The sequence below is a fragment of the Glycine soja genome, chromosome 11, assembly GCF_004193775.1.
Source record: "Glycine soja cultivar W05 chromosome 11, ASM419377v2, whole genome shotgun sequence".
Lineage (NCBI taxonomy): Eukaryota > Viridiplantae > Streptophyta > Magnoliopsida > Fabales > Fabaceae > Glycine > Glycine soja.
The window spans coordinates 133,264-150,838 of record NC_041012.1 but is presented as its reverse complement, the minus strand read 5'-3'; the positions used below and the strand labels follow the sequence as shown (position 1 = coordinate 150,838).

Genomic DNA, 17,575 nt, shown 5'->3' with positions numbered 1-17,575 from the left:
TTTAATTTCTTATTTGTTAGTTCTTCCTTTTCCTGAGAAACATTTTTGAAATATAAAATAAAAGAATGGATTTGTGTTCAATGGTGCAATTCTTAGAAAATTATATTTTGCAACTTAACTTTTTTATTACTGCACTTTTGTCATGTCTTTCTTGCATGTGATCCAATTGGAATATGCTAGTCCTCTTCCTTTGAATCTGAAACTTGATGTCACATTGGCTGCAGGATATTCTTCGACTTTTGACATTATGGTTCAACCATGGAGCTACTGCAGAAGTACAAATGGCCCTAAAGAAAGGATTTTCCCTGGTTAATATCAATACTTGGCTAGTAGTTCTACCTCAAATAATTGCCAGGATACACTCTAATAACCATGCTGTTAGAGAGTTGATACAGTCACTTTTGGTTCGGATTGGGCAAAATCATCCACAGGTGTGGGTCTGATATTGTTGAACTTCGACTTATTTCCATTTGTGATTTTTGTGCAAGTATCACTTTGTAGATGTTTACTTCTGAAAACTGAAGATATTGTGAAAATGTGGAAGCAACACGTTTTTGTTTTTTTATGTTTGGATGAATTTCACTTTTTGGTTGGCTATTTTTATATGGATTTTTTTCTTTTAGCAAGACTTGAGAGAGTTAGGGTGGTACTTAATTCAATTACGGGTTTGCTCCTTTTATTGCTGCAAATATTATCAATTATTTTATATGATGGCAAGTTAAATTAATGTTTAACTCTTGACACACTCATCTTTTTTATACTCTCAAATAATAATCAAGGATTTTTAATTTTCCCTGTTTGAGAATAATTTTCTGGTTTCGCTTGGTTTAAATTTTGTCTAAGGTGAATGTAATTTTACCCAACTCAATTCTGCAATACTTAGTGAATGAAGTACTCTTATATGAAATTTTTGCTGGCGGTGGTTGCAGGTAATAATTTGAGATTCAAAATAAATATTAAAAAACAGAAAAAAATGAGGTGTTGATAAGCCTTTTAGTTTGCAAGAATGCAAGATGAGAATTGACTATAATTGGTTGTTGACAAATCTGGAGTTTGTAGTGCGATGACATGATTTTGTCAGTTTCATAATTCCTTTTATTGTCAACTTCTTGATATAATAATTGTGTTTCTTCACAGAGAGTAGCACTTGACAGACTTACTAAATGCTTCTTATTGTAATATATTGCTGGTCATGTTACTGTAAATGATTTGGATGTCAAATTGTTATTAATTTTGGTCTGTTTATGTTTTATTTCTTCTGTAGGCTCTCATGTATCCTTTGCTTGTGGCCTGTAAATCAATAAGCAACTTACGCAAAGCTGCAGCTCAGGAAGTTGTTGACAAAGTTCGGCAGCATAGTGGTGTACTAGTGGATCAGGTTTGATGATAATCTATCTGAAGATTATTTTTGTTAGACTTCTGTCATTTTAACCATAAGCTGGCATTTTCTACAGGCGCAACTTGTATCGAAGGAACTGATCAGAGTTGCTATTCTTTGGCATGAAATGTGGCATGAAGCACTGGAAGAAGCTAGCCGTTTGTATTTTGGTGAGCATAATATTGAAGGGATGCTAAATGTGTTGGAGCCATTGCATGAAATGCTTGAAGAAGGAGCAATGAAAAACAATGTCACCATAAAGGAGAGAATATTTATTGAGGTGCTGTAATCTCCTTCTTTTGGGTTTTTATTTAAGGCATTATAGTATATTGCCCATCTTGGAAACCTTGTATTATCTATCATAATTTTTTACCTTGGTGTTATCACTTTAAGTTTTTTATTTTAATTTGTCTGTACCTTGTTATTTCAGGCTTATCGACAGGAATTATTAGAAGCTTATGAGTGCTGTATGAATTATAAGAGAACTGGGAAAGATGCTGAGCTGACCCAGGTATCAAAATTTGGACTTGTAAAATTGTAGCAAAAATGAAGGGGCTGATGTTCCTATGCTGTACTAGTTTCTGAAAAATAGAATTTCCAAGAAATATTGCATTCTTAAATAATGTAGAAATGCTGGATTTCAAAGAAATAAATCAATTAATTGCCATTTTCCCTTCCTTGAGCTAGTTTTCTAATAATTTCTTTATCAGGCTTGGGATATTTATTATCATGTTTTCAGAAAGATAGATAAGCAACTTCAAAGTCTTACAACTTTAGACTTGGAGGTAAGTGTAATGCTTTTTCATTCTTGCATTTGATTTGTCTTTGTTATGGGCATTAAATTTTATGCATATTCTTTGTAGTCTGTTTCTCCAGAATTGCTAGAATGCCGCAATTTGGAGCTTGCTGTTCCCGGGTCATACCGTGCTGGTAAATTAGTTTTATGACCTCCTTGATACTGGATCAGATTTAATCCTTTAGTCTACTAATACTTCCATATCCGTATTTCAGATGCACCAGTGGTTACAATTGCATCATTTGCACGCCAACTTGTTGTCATAACATCCAAGCAACGACCCAGGAAGTTAACCATTCATGGGAGTGATGGTGATGATTATGCCTTCTTATTGAAGGGACATGAGGATTTACGCCAGGATGAACGAGTCATGCAGGTATTTCCTTTCTACTGGTTGTCATGGAGCATGCAGTTTGTATATATTTGGCACCTGGTAAAGTTTCTCTAGGTTTGTCCATCTTGACAAATTAATAATCACTCTATCGTTACTTTTGCTAGCTTTTTGGTTTGGTGAATACTCTCCTTGAGAATTCTCCCAAAACAGCAGAGAAAGATCTGTCTATTCAGCGATATGCTGTAATCCCTTTGTCTCCAAACAGTGGTTTAATTGAATGGGTCCCAAATTGCGACACATTGCATCATCTTATTCGGGAGTATAGAGATGCCAGAAAGGTCATTTTGAAATCCCCTCTTTTATCCATTTCTCTCCATAGTTCCTGTTGCTTTCACTTACCAATGATTGGGTTTAAATGTAGTAATATCTAACTCATAAATATGATTATTTTCCATGATTTAAGTTGCTTGAATTGTTTTATCCTTCTTGTACAGATCACATTGAATCAGGAACACAAATGCATGCTCAGTTTTGCACCTGATTATGATCATTTGCCTCTTATAGCTAAAGTGGAGGTGTTTGAACATGCGTTGCACAATACAGAAGGAAATGACCTAGCAAGGGTTTGTGATGTTTGTTTAAATTTTACTTGGTATATGGTTTTCTATAACATAATACTTACCCCGAGTTTCACAACATACCAACTCATAGGTACTTTGGTTGAAAAGTCGAACATCTGAGATATGGCTTGAGAGGAGGACAAATTATACAAGGAGTTTGGCAGTTATGAGCATGGTGTGTGTTCTTACTATGCATGTGCTGTTATCTAGTATCTGCCTGCCACATTTTTTTATATACTGTAAGGTTGTAGAACGTATGCTTTTTAGAAGTTCTGATTTTATTTTATTTTGAAAGCATTTATAAGAAGTTCCTCCAAGTAGCTTTGCTAAACCTTTGACTTTACAATCGGCTGGGAAAGGTGGAACATGTGCCTTTGTATACAACAAAAGCCTTGTCCCACTAGGACGTGCACTTTGTAAGCTGGTGAAAATTTGACCATTACTCGTTGACCTCTCTCTCTCTCTCTCTCAGTTTTAATCTAGCATAACCACTATTATGAACATATTTTTTGTCCTCAATTGCTAATATGATCTTACTGATTTGCATGAGTTTCCTACCATTGAAATTGACAAGTTCTAAAATTTTGACATGATTTGCTAATTGCTATTAATTTTCTATATACTCTATATATTCCTCCACAATCATTGCAAATTCCAATTTGTGGTATCAACTTTTGTCCATTTTATTACATTTTGCTTATGATATCCTGGCAATAGTATCCTGAATGTATTGCCAATTGCAATTATATTTCCCTGTTCTTGTTGTTTAATTATTTAATTATTGTATAGTATGGGCTAAACTAGTGCTTGTATTTTGCTAGGTTGGTTACCTTCTTGGTTTAGGTGATCGCCATCCGAGCAATCTTATGTTACACCGGTTTAGGTAACCTGTGATAAAGAAAGTTGGCTATGTTAACATTAATTAATTTTTTCAAGCCTCTAATATTTGTGATGTGTGCTGCAGTGGGAAGATTTTACACATAGATTTTGGAGACTGTTTTGAAGCATCAATGAACCGTGAGAAGTTCCCGGAGAAGGTGCTCAATCACTAACCATTCCCAAGTTTGAATAATAGGGATTATAAATATTTTATTGTATCTTATCTGCTGAGTTCCAATTCAGGTTCCTTTTCGCTTGACAAGAATGCTTGTGAAAGCCATGGAAGTTAGTGGTATTGAAGGAAACTTCCGCTCAACTTGTGAAAATGTTATGCAAGTTTTGCGAACAAATAAAGATAGTGTTATGGCCATGATGGAGGTATAGATACTTGGCTTACATCCCTCCAACCTTTCTAGTTAATTAAGTTTGAGAAATTCCAAATGATGAAAGCCTGGTAAATTTCAGATTCTACATTGAAGTTTGAAACAAATTATTAACTTGAGAGTAGTTTTTGGTCTAGTAATGCTACAGTTCCATTTGTTGAACCTAACTAATGTGGCAGTGCAGATCAGCATTGCCATATCATCCAATGTAATGCCAAGAAATAAAATGCATAAAAAATATTGCCTTATTTTTTTTATTATTTGATTTTTTATTTAATTGTTTAATTCATTAAATCTAATTGAGGACTTGGTGGTTATAATTCAGCCGTCACATCATTTGCGGCTAATGTGGGTACCAGGTAGTAGGTAATTGACTGAAATTATTTATTTGTGTATGGAAAATTATAAGGAAAACCATTAGATTTAACAAAGTGTTGGCCCTTAATAAATGCTTGATTTCTAACAAAAGGTCTTTTTATGTTTCTTTCCTTCTCAGGCAAACCCAATCTAAGAAACAGAAAATTGTGGAAGTTTTTCTTTTTAATTTTTCACAGATTTTTTCTTTTGTACCTTTGCAAAGATATTATATAATCATAATTGTAAAGACTATATATGAAAGGTGAAGAAAGAAATAGGGCACGATGAACAATTACAGAGATTTGTTAAAGGCTAAAAAAGTAAGGTAGCCCTCATTATGTTTCTCTTGAACACTTCTCTAATTACAGATGTTAAATTGGGTCATATGTGGAGGATTATTTCTCTAAATCATCTTATGTTTCTAGTTTGGAATTTTTTAAATAAATACATTGATTATTTCTTCTTCCTGTGTTCAGGCCTTTGTACATGATCCTCTCATAAATTGGCGTCTTTTTAACTTCAATGAAGTTCCACAAATGTCTATGCTTACCAGCAATCATGTACCTCCTGTTGTAAATTCTGAGGAATCTGCCCCAAATAGAGAGCTTCCCCACCCTCAGCGTGGTGCCCGTGAAAGAGAACTTCTACAGGTATCTTCTTACTGTATTATTTTGTTGCTTTTTGATTAATGATGCTCACTTTATCTATCTGTGATATAGGCTGTTAATCAACTTGGTGATGCTAATGAGGTTCTGAATGAACGTGCTGTGGTTGTCATGGCTCGTATGAGTAATAAGCTTACAGGACGGGATTTTTCAACTTGTTCTTCAGTATCAAACAACTCCCTTCAGCATGCTGTGGACCATAGCAGCTTAATTTCTGGAGACACTCGTGAAGTTGATCATGCTTTATCTGTTAAGTTGCAAGTTCAAAAGTTAATAATCCAAGCCTCCTCATATGAAAATTTGTGCCAAAATTACGTAGGGTATGATCTCTTAACTTAGTAATTTTCGGATTAAATATCAAATTTTACACACACACACACGACTGGTGAAACATGGGCTTATCAATCTTTGTCTCCTTTATTGTATCTCTTTTTGATGATATCAAAAGGAACTTTCATGACTTTTTAATGTATTGGTTTGTTAATATTAGAAATATAATATAAAACCATTCGTGTGGCTTCATCTGTCAGCTTAAGTTTTTAGGATAATTGGTTCATGACATGGAAATAGAGCTTCTATGACCCATTGGTCTTGAGTTTGATCCTTGCCGCCCCCATTCTTCAAATAAAACAGTTTAATATATGCACAACATAGGTAGGTTGTGCATTATCCACACGATTCAAGCCCCAAAGGGCTCTTGTGTGAGGGTACGTGTTAGATTTGTGATATAAAAGTATAAAACCATTGATGTGTCTTTGTCCAACAAGTTTAGCTTTTAAAATAGTTGGTTCATGACAGATAAGGAACCTTTCACGTCTTCAGCAAATTATGATTTCTAGATTTCTGTTTTCTCTTATTTTTTCAGGTGGTGCCCTTTCTGGTAAATCTCAAAGGAGCAGTAAATTTTGTATATAGTCTGTACATAGTGAAAACCTGCCATGGATCCAAGTCCATTTTGCCCCCCTCTTCCCCCTTTCACCTATTAGCATCTTTAATTTGTGTATATGTACAGTAATTTGTCTCCTGACACTGCAATGAAAAAAATGAAGCATAGCACATACTTGGTCCTTGTAGTTCAGACCACATTTTAACTGGGTCTTTGTAAATATCACCTTTCCATTAGGGAGTGTGTGTTGTAATATATGTTCAATTAATATCCCTACAAGATGGAAATGGAACTAGATCATAGTTGTGAGAAGGCATTTTTTGACCTGATATTTGATATCTCAGATGAGACAATAGTTATTGTGGATTAAAATACGAAGCAGAAAAACTACACATAAATGATGATTACACTGGTGCTCGGTTTGGTCATGAAAGCGATTTGTGCATTTTAAGTTAGAATTTCTCTCTAAAAGCAATTCAATTTGCTTCCATTGAAAATAGGGTTTAATATCTTTTCAACTTGCCACGTAATTAAAGAGTCTAATAGAGTAGTCACATAATTTACACATTTTATAGTTTTTTTTTACATGTGATAGCTCCATTAGACTCTTTGATGATGAGACAAATTAATGGACCGTTAGTGTGCTTGTTATGTTATTAGAGTTAATTTTGTTGCTTGTTAACATACGGGAGAAAATTATAGGGAAATAATGTAAAAAAAAATAGTTTTGGGACTAAAAGTAGAAATTTGAGAAAGTTTAGGAATCAAATATTAAACCCTTGTAAATATTCTAAATCAAAGTGTACATTAATAATGAACATAGTGATGTAAACTAAACTTTTAGTTTAAAAGATTTTAGTACAAATAACTTGAAAGTTAAAGTATGTTACTGACTTAACATGTGTAATAGGCTGCTCGTACTTTTAACTTTGCAGCTGAGGTGCGTTTTAAGAGGATGCATGCATCCGCTGAGGTGATTACAATCTAGAGTTCACTTTCGTTTGTTTTTCTTTGAGAAACAATTTTTACAGTATTTTGTTAATTGTTTATTTTCCATGACGTCTTCTAACATAAATTTATGCTACTTTTCATCCACAAATTTTTCTAAAGTTGTTAAAGTGAATGATTGGTTTAATTTTTTTTTTATTTATCTGATGATTCTTGGCCAAGAAAGTACCTTTAATTGATAAAAAAAAAATAGTTAAGCAACATTGTTTATAAAAGTAACATTGTTTGTCTAAGAAACTCTTAGAAAATATTTGAAAAATAAAATAATGCATCTTATTTTTAAGTAACTTGCATAAGCAACCATGTAGAGACTCTTAGAAAATGATCAAATAATTAGGATTTATTGAGACAATGGTTGATAAACATTTTTAAAAGTATTTATAGGAAAATAAAATAAGATGAACTAAATTCTTTTTATAAGTTGAAATTAATTTATATGTCTCATTTTTTAAATGTTTTTTCATTTAATTTTTCTTAAAACTGAGATATACAAGTTGGTTTTTATTCATAGAAGAAATTTGATTTATTATGCTTCTTTTTTATAAATAGAGATGTTTATCTAAATAATGTTATGCTATTCTAATTATATATATCACTTAAGTGTTGTTTCTTTTTATGGTTAGTTTCGAATAAATTTTGGATCCAGTATTTTGCTATACGAGTTTTATATTTTAATGACTAAGTTTTCCGGAATTAATAGAAAAATGAAAGAGCACCTTAGCATGCAAAATTAGCCAACTATTCTCCATAATTTGATTAGTTGCCATCCTTACTATTGAGTCATGATAGAAACTCAACAAGGGCCAGCGTAGCATGATTTAAAACCATGTACTTATGTCATATGTTGAACAGTGTCAATTGAGCTATCTGAAAGGGTGCAACAAACGTAGTGCATATTTAAATCAAGTTTAAAACACAATTTCAGTCTTTTCACGTTTACAATAAGTTTTCAAACACTTGGTAATTGATATTGCATTTTATTAAGAAAAACACATTTGAAAGATAAAGTCAGGGAGAATTATATATAAAAATTCAAAATGTGAATTCTCAAGTCACATTTGCTAATATCTGCAATTTTAGTTTGTAAAATTTAGTGAAGCAAAAAATGGAAGCATGTATAGCATGTTAGTTGGGAGAAATTGGAGGGAAGATGCGTGACTGGGGAGTTGTTGGAATTAGGAATCCAATGAATCTCACTAATGTTTGGTGTCTCAACAAAGGACACGCTAAACTCTCCAGCTTCCAAGGTTACCGTGTTGGAAGGAAAAAATTCCATTGGTCAAACAAATTATATCAGCCGAATGAAAAGCATCACACTCATCTCCCCTACAAGCGCCAAGCATTTCCTAGTCTGATATGAGTATACCTGTTAACTCGTTGGCAAATGTACCAAATCGTCATAACAAGTGTCGAATCCACAGGAACTTTGTTTGTACTTATATTAATGCAAATCCAATTTAAAAGGATAAAATATTTAAAGATAAAATTAAAAGATAAAAGATTTAAAGATCAAAATAGAAGATAAAATATTTAAATTGAGATATGATAACTAGTTCTATACTTACTCCTGAAACCCAACAGTAAAATAAGGAATAACTACTTCTAAAAAAAACTAACAATAAAAACAGGGAATAAAATCTATATATTAAAATCGCTAAAACCTGACAAGTCTAATTAGCCTAGATATATGGATTCTGGATTTGTCTGTTATCAATACCAACGAACTAATTCAGCCCCACATATATCCATCTACTTGCTCCTGATGGCTCACGATAACAAGCCTACCTTAATTACCTATCTTTCAAATGCCATTTGCGAAGACTCAATAACTAAGATGCATTAAGATTTCATTCTAGATGTTTGCTAGCGTTGGGGCATTGAGTCATGTTAACCCAATGATTTCTTTCTTTTACTGTTCTATCAAGCGTTACCCTCTCTCGAGTGGCCTAACCCTTAAAACCGATTCACGCATTCATTCTTTATCCCTACTTAAGTTTTACCCTCTCCCGAGTGGCCTAAAGACTAACAGAAAATAAAGTTTGAGGCCCTAGCTAGGGATTAGCCACTCATGACCATTGAAGGCTTTACAATGAGAGAAGAAAGGGAGTAAATGAAACCCCTAGGAGAGGGGGTTATGTGGTGGTCTTTTTTCTCTTGTACTGACTTTCTATTTATAGTATAGTTGCGCCTTTGTAGGCGCGTTTAGCGCGACACCCGCGCTTAGCGCGACACCCGCGCTTAGCGCGCATGTACTTCCTGGCCTGCTTAGCCTGTGTGACGCGCGCTGAGCACGCGTATTGGATTGGCCTTCTTCAAATTTTATTCTTTTCTCCAATTTTTCTGCCCTCTTTGCTTGTTACACCTCCAATTTTTATATCTGCAACCAAAAATTCAATTTAATTAATTTTTTAACTTTTAATCACAAATAACTGCTAAATAATTAATTTCAGACCAATATTTGACTAATTTTCTACTATCAAAATACACTTATTTAGCAGTTATCACGTCGTCGCTGTGGGTGTCTGCAGTGGTCGTAGGAATAAACGGGAAACAAATTTAACAACGAGATGAAATAAAAATAAATAGACAATAATTTTATGTACCAAAAAAAAACTAAACAAGAACATTTTTTTTTACTTTACGTAACAACGTTTTTCTATTTAATATAATAATGATAATTTGAAATGAAAAAAACTTAGTCTTATACATACATATATATATATATATATATATATATATATATATATATATATATCATAAGTATTTATAAGAAAAAAAATTAAAAAAATGAGTTTATTGTATAAATTAAAATCAACTTATACATCTTAACTTTTAAAAAAATTTAATATTATTTTTATAAAAGTTAACTGTATAAATTTTAATTTATATAAAAAAATTTAATTTATTTTAATTTTAATTTTATTTTCTTTTCTAAGTGTTTATAAACAAATATATCCAAATAAAATTTACTATAAGGCTGGGCCATTGGAAAATAATTTGGATGATTTGACGACCACAAATTTTGAAGCATACCAACAAAAAATTATTATAAAGAAAAGTACATTAATATATTTAAAATTTAAACCTAGAAAAAAGATAAATGAATATTATACCCAGTGAAAAGAATTAATCTTGTGATATGATGAATCTAAGACCCAAATTTTTTAATTAGACATAACCGGTTAATATGCTAAAGTTACGATTGGATCGTTAGACTATTATTAGAATTTGATCATTGGCGATTTTAATTAGCTTCCAACCAACGACCACCTACAAACTCAACCTTAGTGCATAGAGGAGCAGTTTATTGCTTAACTCCTTCAACATGGGACCGTATGTTTTGACACATAAACACCTTAAAGTACTACTCACTTGCTCATTCATGTCTCTTTGGCATGCATATACCTCCCCCGCTTAGACACATAACCATATTGTAATATCTTGAACAGAACCAACCTTGGCTCGGTTAATCTACCATCTATCGTCCCTGTCAATTATCATGATCAGGACTAGGTTCGGACACTACTCAAGCTAAAATAATTGTAAAAGATATCTGTAATTTGGTCTAGAGAAACCCATCCCAAGTCTGCAACGTGAATTTACATGAACATAGGTGTCATTGTCTAACCGAGGCCAATGTGAAATCTCCATGACTGGAATAGGCATAATAGACAATATCCTTCCTTGATGTTAATACATTCAACATGGTCCTAAATGCTACTTAACCAAGCCTGATTAAATCAATTATTTCTCTGACAATCTCATCCGTGATTGAATCTCCTATCTCCTTGCATATCTCCCAATTTACGATTTGGAAGCTTTTCCACTCTTCTGATGCTACACAGGATTCTGCGTACAACAGCTGGCTCATCTTTTTAACCTGTCTATATTGTTTCTCCAACAAGTTGAAGTCTTCAGATTCTGAAACAGCTTTACCTTCATTTTCTACATAGTCAAACTGTAGCTGCTTCCTTCTGTATCTTCCGCATATCTCCTGTATTTTGTCTTTGTCTTTTTTTGCACGTCTGAATTTCAGAATATTTGAGTTCACTAGTAGCTTTCTAACATACTCTCTAACAAGTTTCTGGGACAAAGTTGGAGCCTGGCCCTCTGAACTCTTTAAGTCACACACTGTTCCACCACAATGAAAATAATGCTAGCTAGTTAAAAATTAAAATTAATGCATGCTTGTTAATACTTTTCCTCCCTTCTGATTTTAGTGAAAGTGTCGAACCTGCATTGGGTAATGGTTCTTTCCATCCTGATTCTCTGCTAAATTGCTGCCTGTTCTCTTTTGAGGTTATCCAATATGGTTTGGTTCCTTTATCAACCTGTTAGCTTAATGAGTCAGATTGCTTAATTTATAATGTAAAGGGTTATGAAATTGTATACACTCAAAATAATGTGATTTGAGTATGAATTTCCTATTGTGGTCGCATAAAAGAATCCCTTATTACTTACCTCTGATCTTCTCAATTTGGGGAGTGTGAGTGTCTGAAACATGTTTGCCGGCAAAACCTTGTCCTGAACATCATTGTTAGTAAAATGACACGACGACACAGCTAAGGTTTTCAGTGAATCTGTTTGTTGAGTTGCCTGAGTGTGTGCTGTTAAGTATTCATGCACATAATATAGATCACTGTTGTGCTCTTCATTTGAGAACTCCTGGTTGTCTTCTGTGGGAATGAACTTGTATAATAGTGATCTTAGTATCCCTGAAGCATGTAATAACCTTTTCCTTATCTTGTGTAAATCATATTTGATGGACCACTTCAGATCCTTGGCTGAATAAAGGTGTTGAATGTTGCTACTATCAGAGCTGGAGTTCTTGAACATGTAACTTCTTTCGATGAGGTAACTTTGCAATGAAAAAGGCTCTTGGTGGTGTTGGAGATGTTCTTTTAGCTGTTTGGCAGATTGTGGTTTGGAAGTATCCATTGGAAGGAGTAGGACCTAATTAATAGATGTAAAACAGAAAAAGATATTTAAGCTGTGAATACGAAAGTTTTTGGAGAAAGATGGGGAGCACGAATAGGCAGTGGAAGCTAATAGAACATTCTTGTCCTTGACAAATGACAATGGGCTCTCACAATAGAATTGGAGTACTGCAAATAAATTTGTTATGGATGGAGGGAGGAAGGAGCGTAAGAGCTAGGGAGAGTAAAGCGAGGGGTTGGTGGAGTGGGGAAGAGGCATTTATGTATAGCAAATAGTTTATTTGACCGGGGAACCAGAAAGCTAAAGCTTGGCAACATAGCAATCGATTGGTTGTACCCACATGTTTAATGTAGCAATTTCTTGATTCTTCCAGCTTATGTGTTTCATATACTAATAATACTATAGGACATTCCAATTCCAATGGCTTTCTCTTTTTCTCTTTTGGATGTTATGTCAATCTTTACGAGTTTGGTTTCGTATATCAGGAAGGCCCTCTATCATTATGTCATGTCCTTGTCTATTTCCTTTCATGAAATCAGAATATTTTTGGACTATTATATAATAAAATTGAGCATGTGGGTGGGTCTTGCAATTGGCATTAACCATATATATTACTTTATTCCTTCGGCCAAAGCAAGTAGAAGATATGGAGACGTCAGGTTTAGGCATCCAATCCGATAAATTGTTGAAGGCGAATTATGCCTTCAAAGGCGGGCAAAGTAAACTGTTTTAAAACTTGGAAAAAGGGCATATTCCAAACCTCTTTATCATTTATTATATATCTTGTTAGCAAGCAATTATTATTTGGGTAAAAAGGTTGTGTTGTGAGGTACAATGCTGGGGCAAGCTCACGTCAACAAATTGCGGAATTCAGCTTTTAAAATACAATAAAAAAAATTATTTTGAAATCCCACGAAAGAAGAACCAAGATATTTGAAATCGGCTTTTGGTAATCTTTTTCTGCTGGAGGTACCATTTTGCGTTGTCCTTAAGAAAATGCATGTCCTTGTTTGCAGGGTGAATTCAGCTGCCTGACAACCATAATCAATCACTACTCCCTGAATTGACTGTTTTATGGTACAGTCATTTGCATGCTCAATCCATCTCCTTTAATTCTGTGTTCATTTCTATATTACTTCGTGAGGGAGGGCCCTTTCATTTTCATCTTCATCATATAAAAAGATAACCACCATCTTTTTGTCTTCATCATTTCAGTATATATATGTTAGTCCACAAGCAATGATACATGACCCCCGGTGCTTTTAACCTGTTGAAGTCCGTTAAAGAATGTATAACTCGACCAATTAAGTTAGACCGCTTGATAAATGATAATGGTATGTGCAGGTTGAGTAACTGCGAGGCATTTCTGCGGATGACTGTTGGGTCAAGAAACTTGGTTGTTTTAAGAAGAAAACTTTCTGAGACAGACTAAAACAGGATTTGAATCATGCCTACTAAATTGATTGTTTTTTCTGTAATAAAAAAGTAAGAGATTTGTAGTGAGATTGAGTACATTAATGCTCAAGTATCAGCTAAGAGCGTCTTAATTTTGTTCATAGTCTTGTAAGTTGGGTTCTTGCACGCACGCTTCTTCTCGAATCCTGCTCTATTATCTAAATTATTCTGCTTTTCACGGCAATAAATTTGTCTCAAGTTCTGATTCGTAATCATAAGGAACTGCCTGCCATCACAGCAACTGGAGAAATTGGAAAATGATTACATCCAGAAAGAAATTAGAAAAAAAAAAAGAAGAAGCTATAACTATAAGTAATATATATAAAATAATAAAAAATGTGTATATTTTTATATTTGGTCCCTTAATTCTAGTCTCACATTTTAATTTTGTCACTTCAATCTTTAAATATTATAATTATACAATTTGAGTTCCTTTAATTTCTTTTTAAAATTAACTATTCCTTTTTGCCTAGAGGCACGAACTTTACCATTAACCTGTGATGATTTCAGTCGCCCGGGCCTGTGACGAAAACACACGGCAATAATGAGAAATTGAGTACCACCGCGTGCCAGATGGGATGCAAACAACGACAAAGGAAGTTCTGAATTAAGTACTAGGAGCCTTATTACATATGATGTTTTTAATAGATGACTCTTATTCTCCCAGCTCATTTAATTGAATAAATATTTTTTTTTAATTAGGGTTGCAGTGAAAACAATCTTAAATGAAACGAGGTAATAAGTAATTTTGCAAACACCTTGAAACAATTCTTATATGGAGATACTAGATTATATATAATAGATTAAAAAAAGTTAAACATGAAATATCTCATGCTTTCATTTTAAAAAATAATACTTAATTTCGTTGGAGTGATTTTTTTACTTTAATTTTTTAAAAATTAAAAATCAAAACCAATTGGAGTTTTGAGTTTTAGTTTGTTTTTTGTTTTAAAAAATTGTTACAAATTGAAAATGAATAAAATTAATTATCAAATTATTTTATCTTATCTCGCTCCATTATAAAATAATGATGATGATAATAGTAACAATATGATGAAATAATAAAATGATCACAATGATAACAAAACAGTAATGATATAATAGTTGGGATGAAGTGGTGATAATAACAACAATAATTATAATAATAATGATGAAATGATGATGATGAGAATTGCGAAATAGTGACAGCAGTGAGAATGTCTTGTTTAAAATTAAAAGTCACTTTTTTTATTTTAAAAATAAATGTAAAATTATTTTAAAATTTAGTTAAAAATTATTTTAGTTCAATTTTTGTTTAACAAGTTTTGTTTTAAAATTATATTTAAAAATTAAAAATCCACAATCACTGAGTCTAAGGTTTTTTAATTTTATTTTGGGAAGTTTGCTCTTTCTAATGAGGTGACCAAGTTTTTGTATAACCAAGGTATGAGCTGCTAAAATGTCATACATCCTCCTTAGAATATGATATTGTTTGTTAAAATTTTAGAATTTAACAAAAAAGTTCATTGCTCAAAACCCATTATTTTTATAAAAAAAAATGGACGTTTAAAAGAAAACATATTTTTGAATTTTTTTAAAAAAATTTTGTTAATTATTATTCTAAGAATAATAATAATTTAGAAATTAAAATTACTAAGAATAATGACATCGTGGTTGAATCTTATCCTCTTGTTTTTCGACTATATATTACTTGTTGAGGATGGATTATATGAGCATCAAGGATGTGGTCACATGGATCACTAGCAATTGAGTCTAATGGCAATAATTACTCTATTAACATGTAAGTGGCACACATGCTTTGGATCACAATGTGTAATATAGGTAATAGTTGCAAGCAAAATAGATTTATTTATTGTGAAATACTTTGTGCATGCTTGATTAAATTATCTAGAAAGACATTAAAATATAATTAATTTGATTTTATGTAAATTTTTACATATTTAATTTTATGTTAAATAATTGATTCTGAGTGTAGAATTAATTTTTAATCAAAGCAATTTTAAGTATTTTTTATCAAATAAAAAAATTTATATTAAATTTTATTATTAATTTGTTTATTTTCTTTATATATAGTTGTATTTTAGACAAGTTAAAACTGTAGATGACCTTCATAATCTTTATGCCCTACAAGTTCAATTATAATATTTATAGTTGAATCCAAAAATATAATGTTTTCGTTCCACGTACGCCGTCCATGCATCTTTTTCACAAGCAACAAATCGATCGTAATCCAGTTAAGAAGGAAACTCGTGAAGCTACAAGGCTGATTGAGTTAGATTGCACTAGCGATGCAAAAGATGAATAATAAATGAAAAGCTTCTTCCATTTCCAGATGCCATGTTGATCCTTACAGATTAAAATTAAGTTTTCTCTTTCCATCTTTAAGTCATCCAGCGATCCACCAGCAGCAGCCAACTAATCAATGCAAAAAGAACTCTCCACCATTTGGGTTCATATATTGCCTCGTGTGAGTATGGTCCTCCCTTTAAGCATGCCAAGGATCATCACTTCATTTGCCTCAAAAATCATTGTGACGTGTATATTTTGCGTTACAGATTTGCTACCGCAATTTGTTGCACTTCATGATTGTTAGTAAGATAAGATGAAGTCAGAGTCATTAAGCATATATCTTGTTTTTAAAGGAAGCTATTCATAACACGCATAAGTCGTATATCAATATTCTGGGACCATTAATTCCATAACAATTGCCTTATCTTCGCACTTGAAGCTGCTATTATAGCGGTTGGCAAAGAGCCAGCTAGCTATTAAAATATATATTGTTTGACAAATCCGAAGCAGCTTAAAATTTTGACAAGCAGTAGCCTTTATATGTGCCTTAATTTTGACAAGAGCAAGTTTAGTCACCTATCTATCTATCTATCACTTGCAATTGCAGACAGGAGGGGTTTTCTGTTTGTCCCCTCCCCTCTTATCCATGTGAGTATATACAGATACATACATCTCTTCTGATTTTATTAGAAATAAATTTGGACATGCATTTATTATTTATTCTCAACTTCAGTCTCTTGAGATTGGGATTCAGAAATCTGCACAGTTCCTTTACTAGCTATGATATGCTTGCAAGTAGAATGGAATTAATCTTAATTGATGAAGCTAAGCATCGGCTGTAATGTTCTTAACTTGCTTAATTGGCATAAATGATAATTAAAACCAACAAAATGAAGCCAAATTCAATTAATTAATATTAACTTTAATTTTGTGGGCAGGAATAGACACAGAAAAGCTTAAAATTAGCTCTTTTAAGTTTCTTAGTTTACGAGTAAGGTGCAATGAACAAATAGATAGTACGAGTAAGTTAACGAAATGAATAAATAGAACTACGTATAGTATAGATTTAGATCAGCGTCCAAAACACCAAACATGGATGGATAACGTGAAAATATAATTGTGTTTAGGATGTATAAATTATAGTTATTAACTTTTGAAAATTACATCCAAAATGTAAAAGTTCGTATTTGAAAAGTGTAACCAAACATGCTAAAAGTAGTAGAAATTAGATGTAAATTTTTGCATGACCAAGCATTCTAATATTAAAGTTACACGAACAATTTTCTATCCAAGTAAATTTTTTAGACACAATTTATTTTATTCTTTCTTGGCAAAGATATAGGATTGTGCCGAGTTTTGGGTAACAAAATTAGCAGCTGCTTCTTGTACCAGTCGGCCCGTGGACTTGAAGGAGATGAAACATTTCAAGGCGACCATGCCTCCTAATTTTTAAAATTCAGTTGAAAGATAAATAAAATTTAACAAAAAAATTATTTTTTGTTAAGAATTAAATATGGATAGTAACTTGTCTTAAATATAAGAAAAATAAAACATGATACAATAATTATGAAAGTTAGTTAATTACAT

At 32.5% G+C, this 17,575-nt stretch overlaps 2 protein-coding genes across 2 annotated transcripts in view; one reads left to right on the top strand and one right to left on the bottom strand.

Annotated features, from left to right (window-relative positions):
* Window positions 1-6,731, top strand: part of LOC114374728 (serine/threonine-protein kinase TOR-like) — a 39,841-nt gene extending 33,110 nt beyond the window's left edge. The window contains exons 42-57 of the mRNA XM_028332399.1: window positions 225-431; window positions 1,265-1,378; window positions 1,455-1,658; window positions 1,809-1,889; window positions 2,089-2,163; window positions 2,242-2,308; window positions 2,390-2,550; window positions 2,673-2,846; window positions 3,003-3,131; window positions 3,220-3,303; window positions 3,950-4,011; window positions 4,093-4,165; window positions 4,251-4,385; window positions 5,224-5,397; window positions 5,467-5,732; window positions 6,278-6,731. Of these exons, the coding sequence (XP_028188200.1) occupies window positions 225-431; window positions 1,265-1,378; window positions 1,455-1,658; window positions 1,809-1,889; window positions 2,089-2,163; window positions 2,242-2,308; window positions 2,390-2,550; window positions 2,673-2,846; window positions 3,003-3,131; window positions 3,220-3,303; window positions 3,950-4,011; window positions 4,093-4,165; window positions 4,251-4,385; window positions 5,224-5,397; window positions 5,467-5,732; window positions 6,278-6,296 (2,025 nt within the window). The 3' untranslated portion in view covers window positions 6,297-6,731. The remainder of the gene's footprint in view (window positions 1-224; window positions 432-1,264; window positions 1,379-1,454; window positions 1,659-1,808; window positions 1,890-2,088; window positions 2,164-2,241; window positions 2,309-2,389; window positions 2,551-2,672; window positions 2,847-3,002; window positions 3,132-3,219; window positions 3,304-3,949; window positions 4,012-4,092; window positions 4,166-4,250; window positions 4,386-5,223; window positions 5,398-5,466; window positions 5,733-6,277) is intronic.
* Window positions 6,732-10,527: 3,796 nt separating this feature from the next.
* Window positions 10,528-12,547, bottom strand: LOC114375598. The gene is made up of 3 exons (XM_028333424.1): window positions 11,768-12,547; window positions 11,541-11,637; window positions 10,528-11,437 (listed from the first exon to the last, which is right to left on the bottom strand). The coding sequence occupies exons 1-3, from the start codon at window positions 12,242-12,244 to the stop codon at window positions 11,028-11,030; spliced, it is 984 nt and encodes a 327-aa protein (XP_028189225.1). The 5' UTR covers window positions 12,245-12,547; the 3' UTR covers window positions 10,528-11,027.
* Window positions 12,548-17,575: the final 5,028 nt, after the last annotated feature.

Bases quoted from the DNA above. Each gene is read 5' to 3' on its own strand.
- LOC114375598 (XM_028333424.1), bottom strand. From the start codon at position 12,244: ATGGATACTTCCAAACCACAATCTGCCAAACAGCTAAAAGAACATCTC. The intron at 11,638-11,767 runs GTAAGTAATAAG...TTAAGCTAACAG, and splicing joins CCAAATTGAGAAGATCAGAG to GTTGATAAAGGAACCAAACC. The intron at 11,438-11,540 runs GTTCGACACTTT...GTGGTGGAACAG, and splicing joins AGAACCATTACCCAATGCAG to TGTGTGACTTAAAGAGTTCA.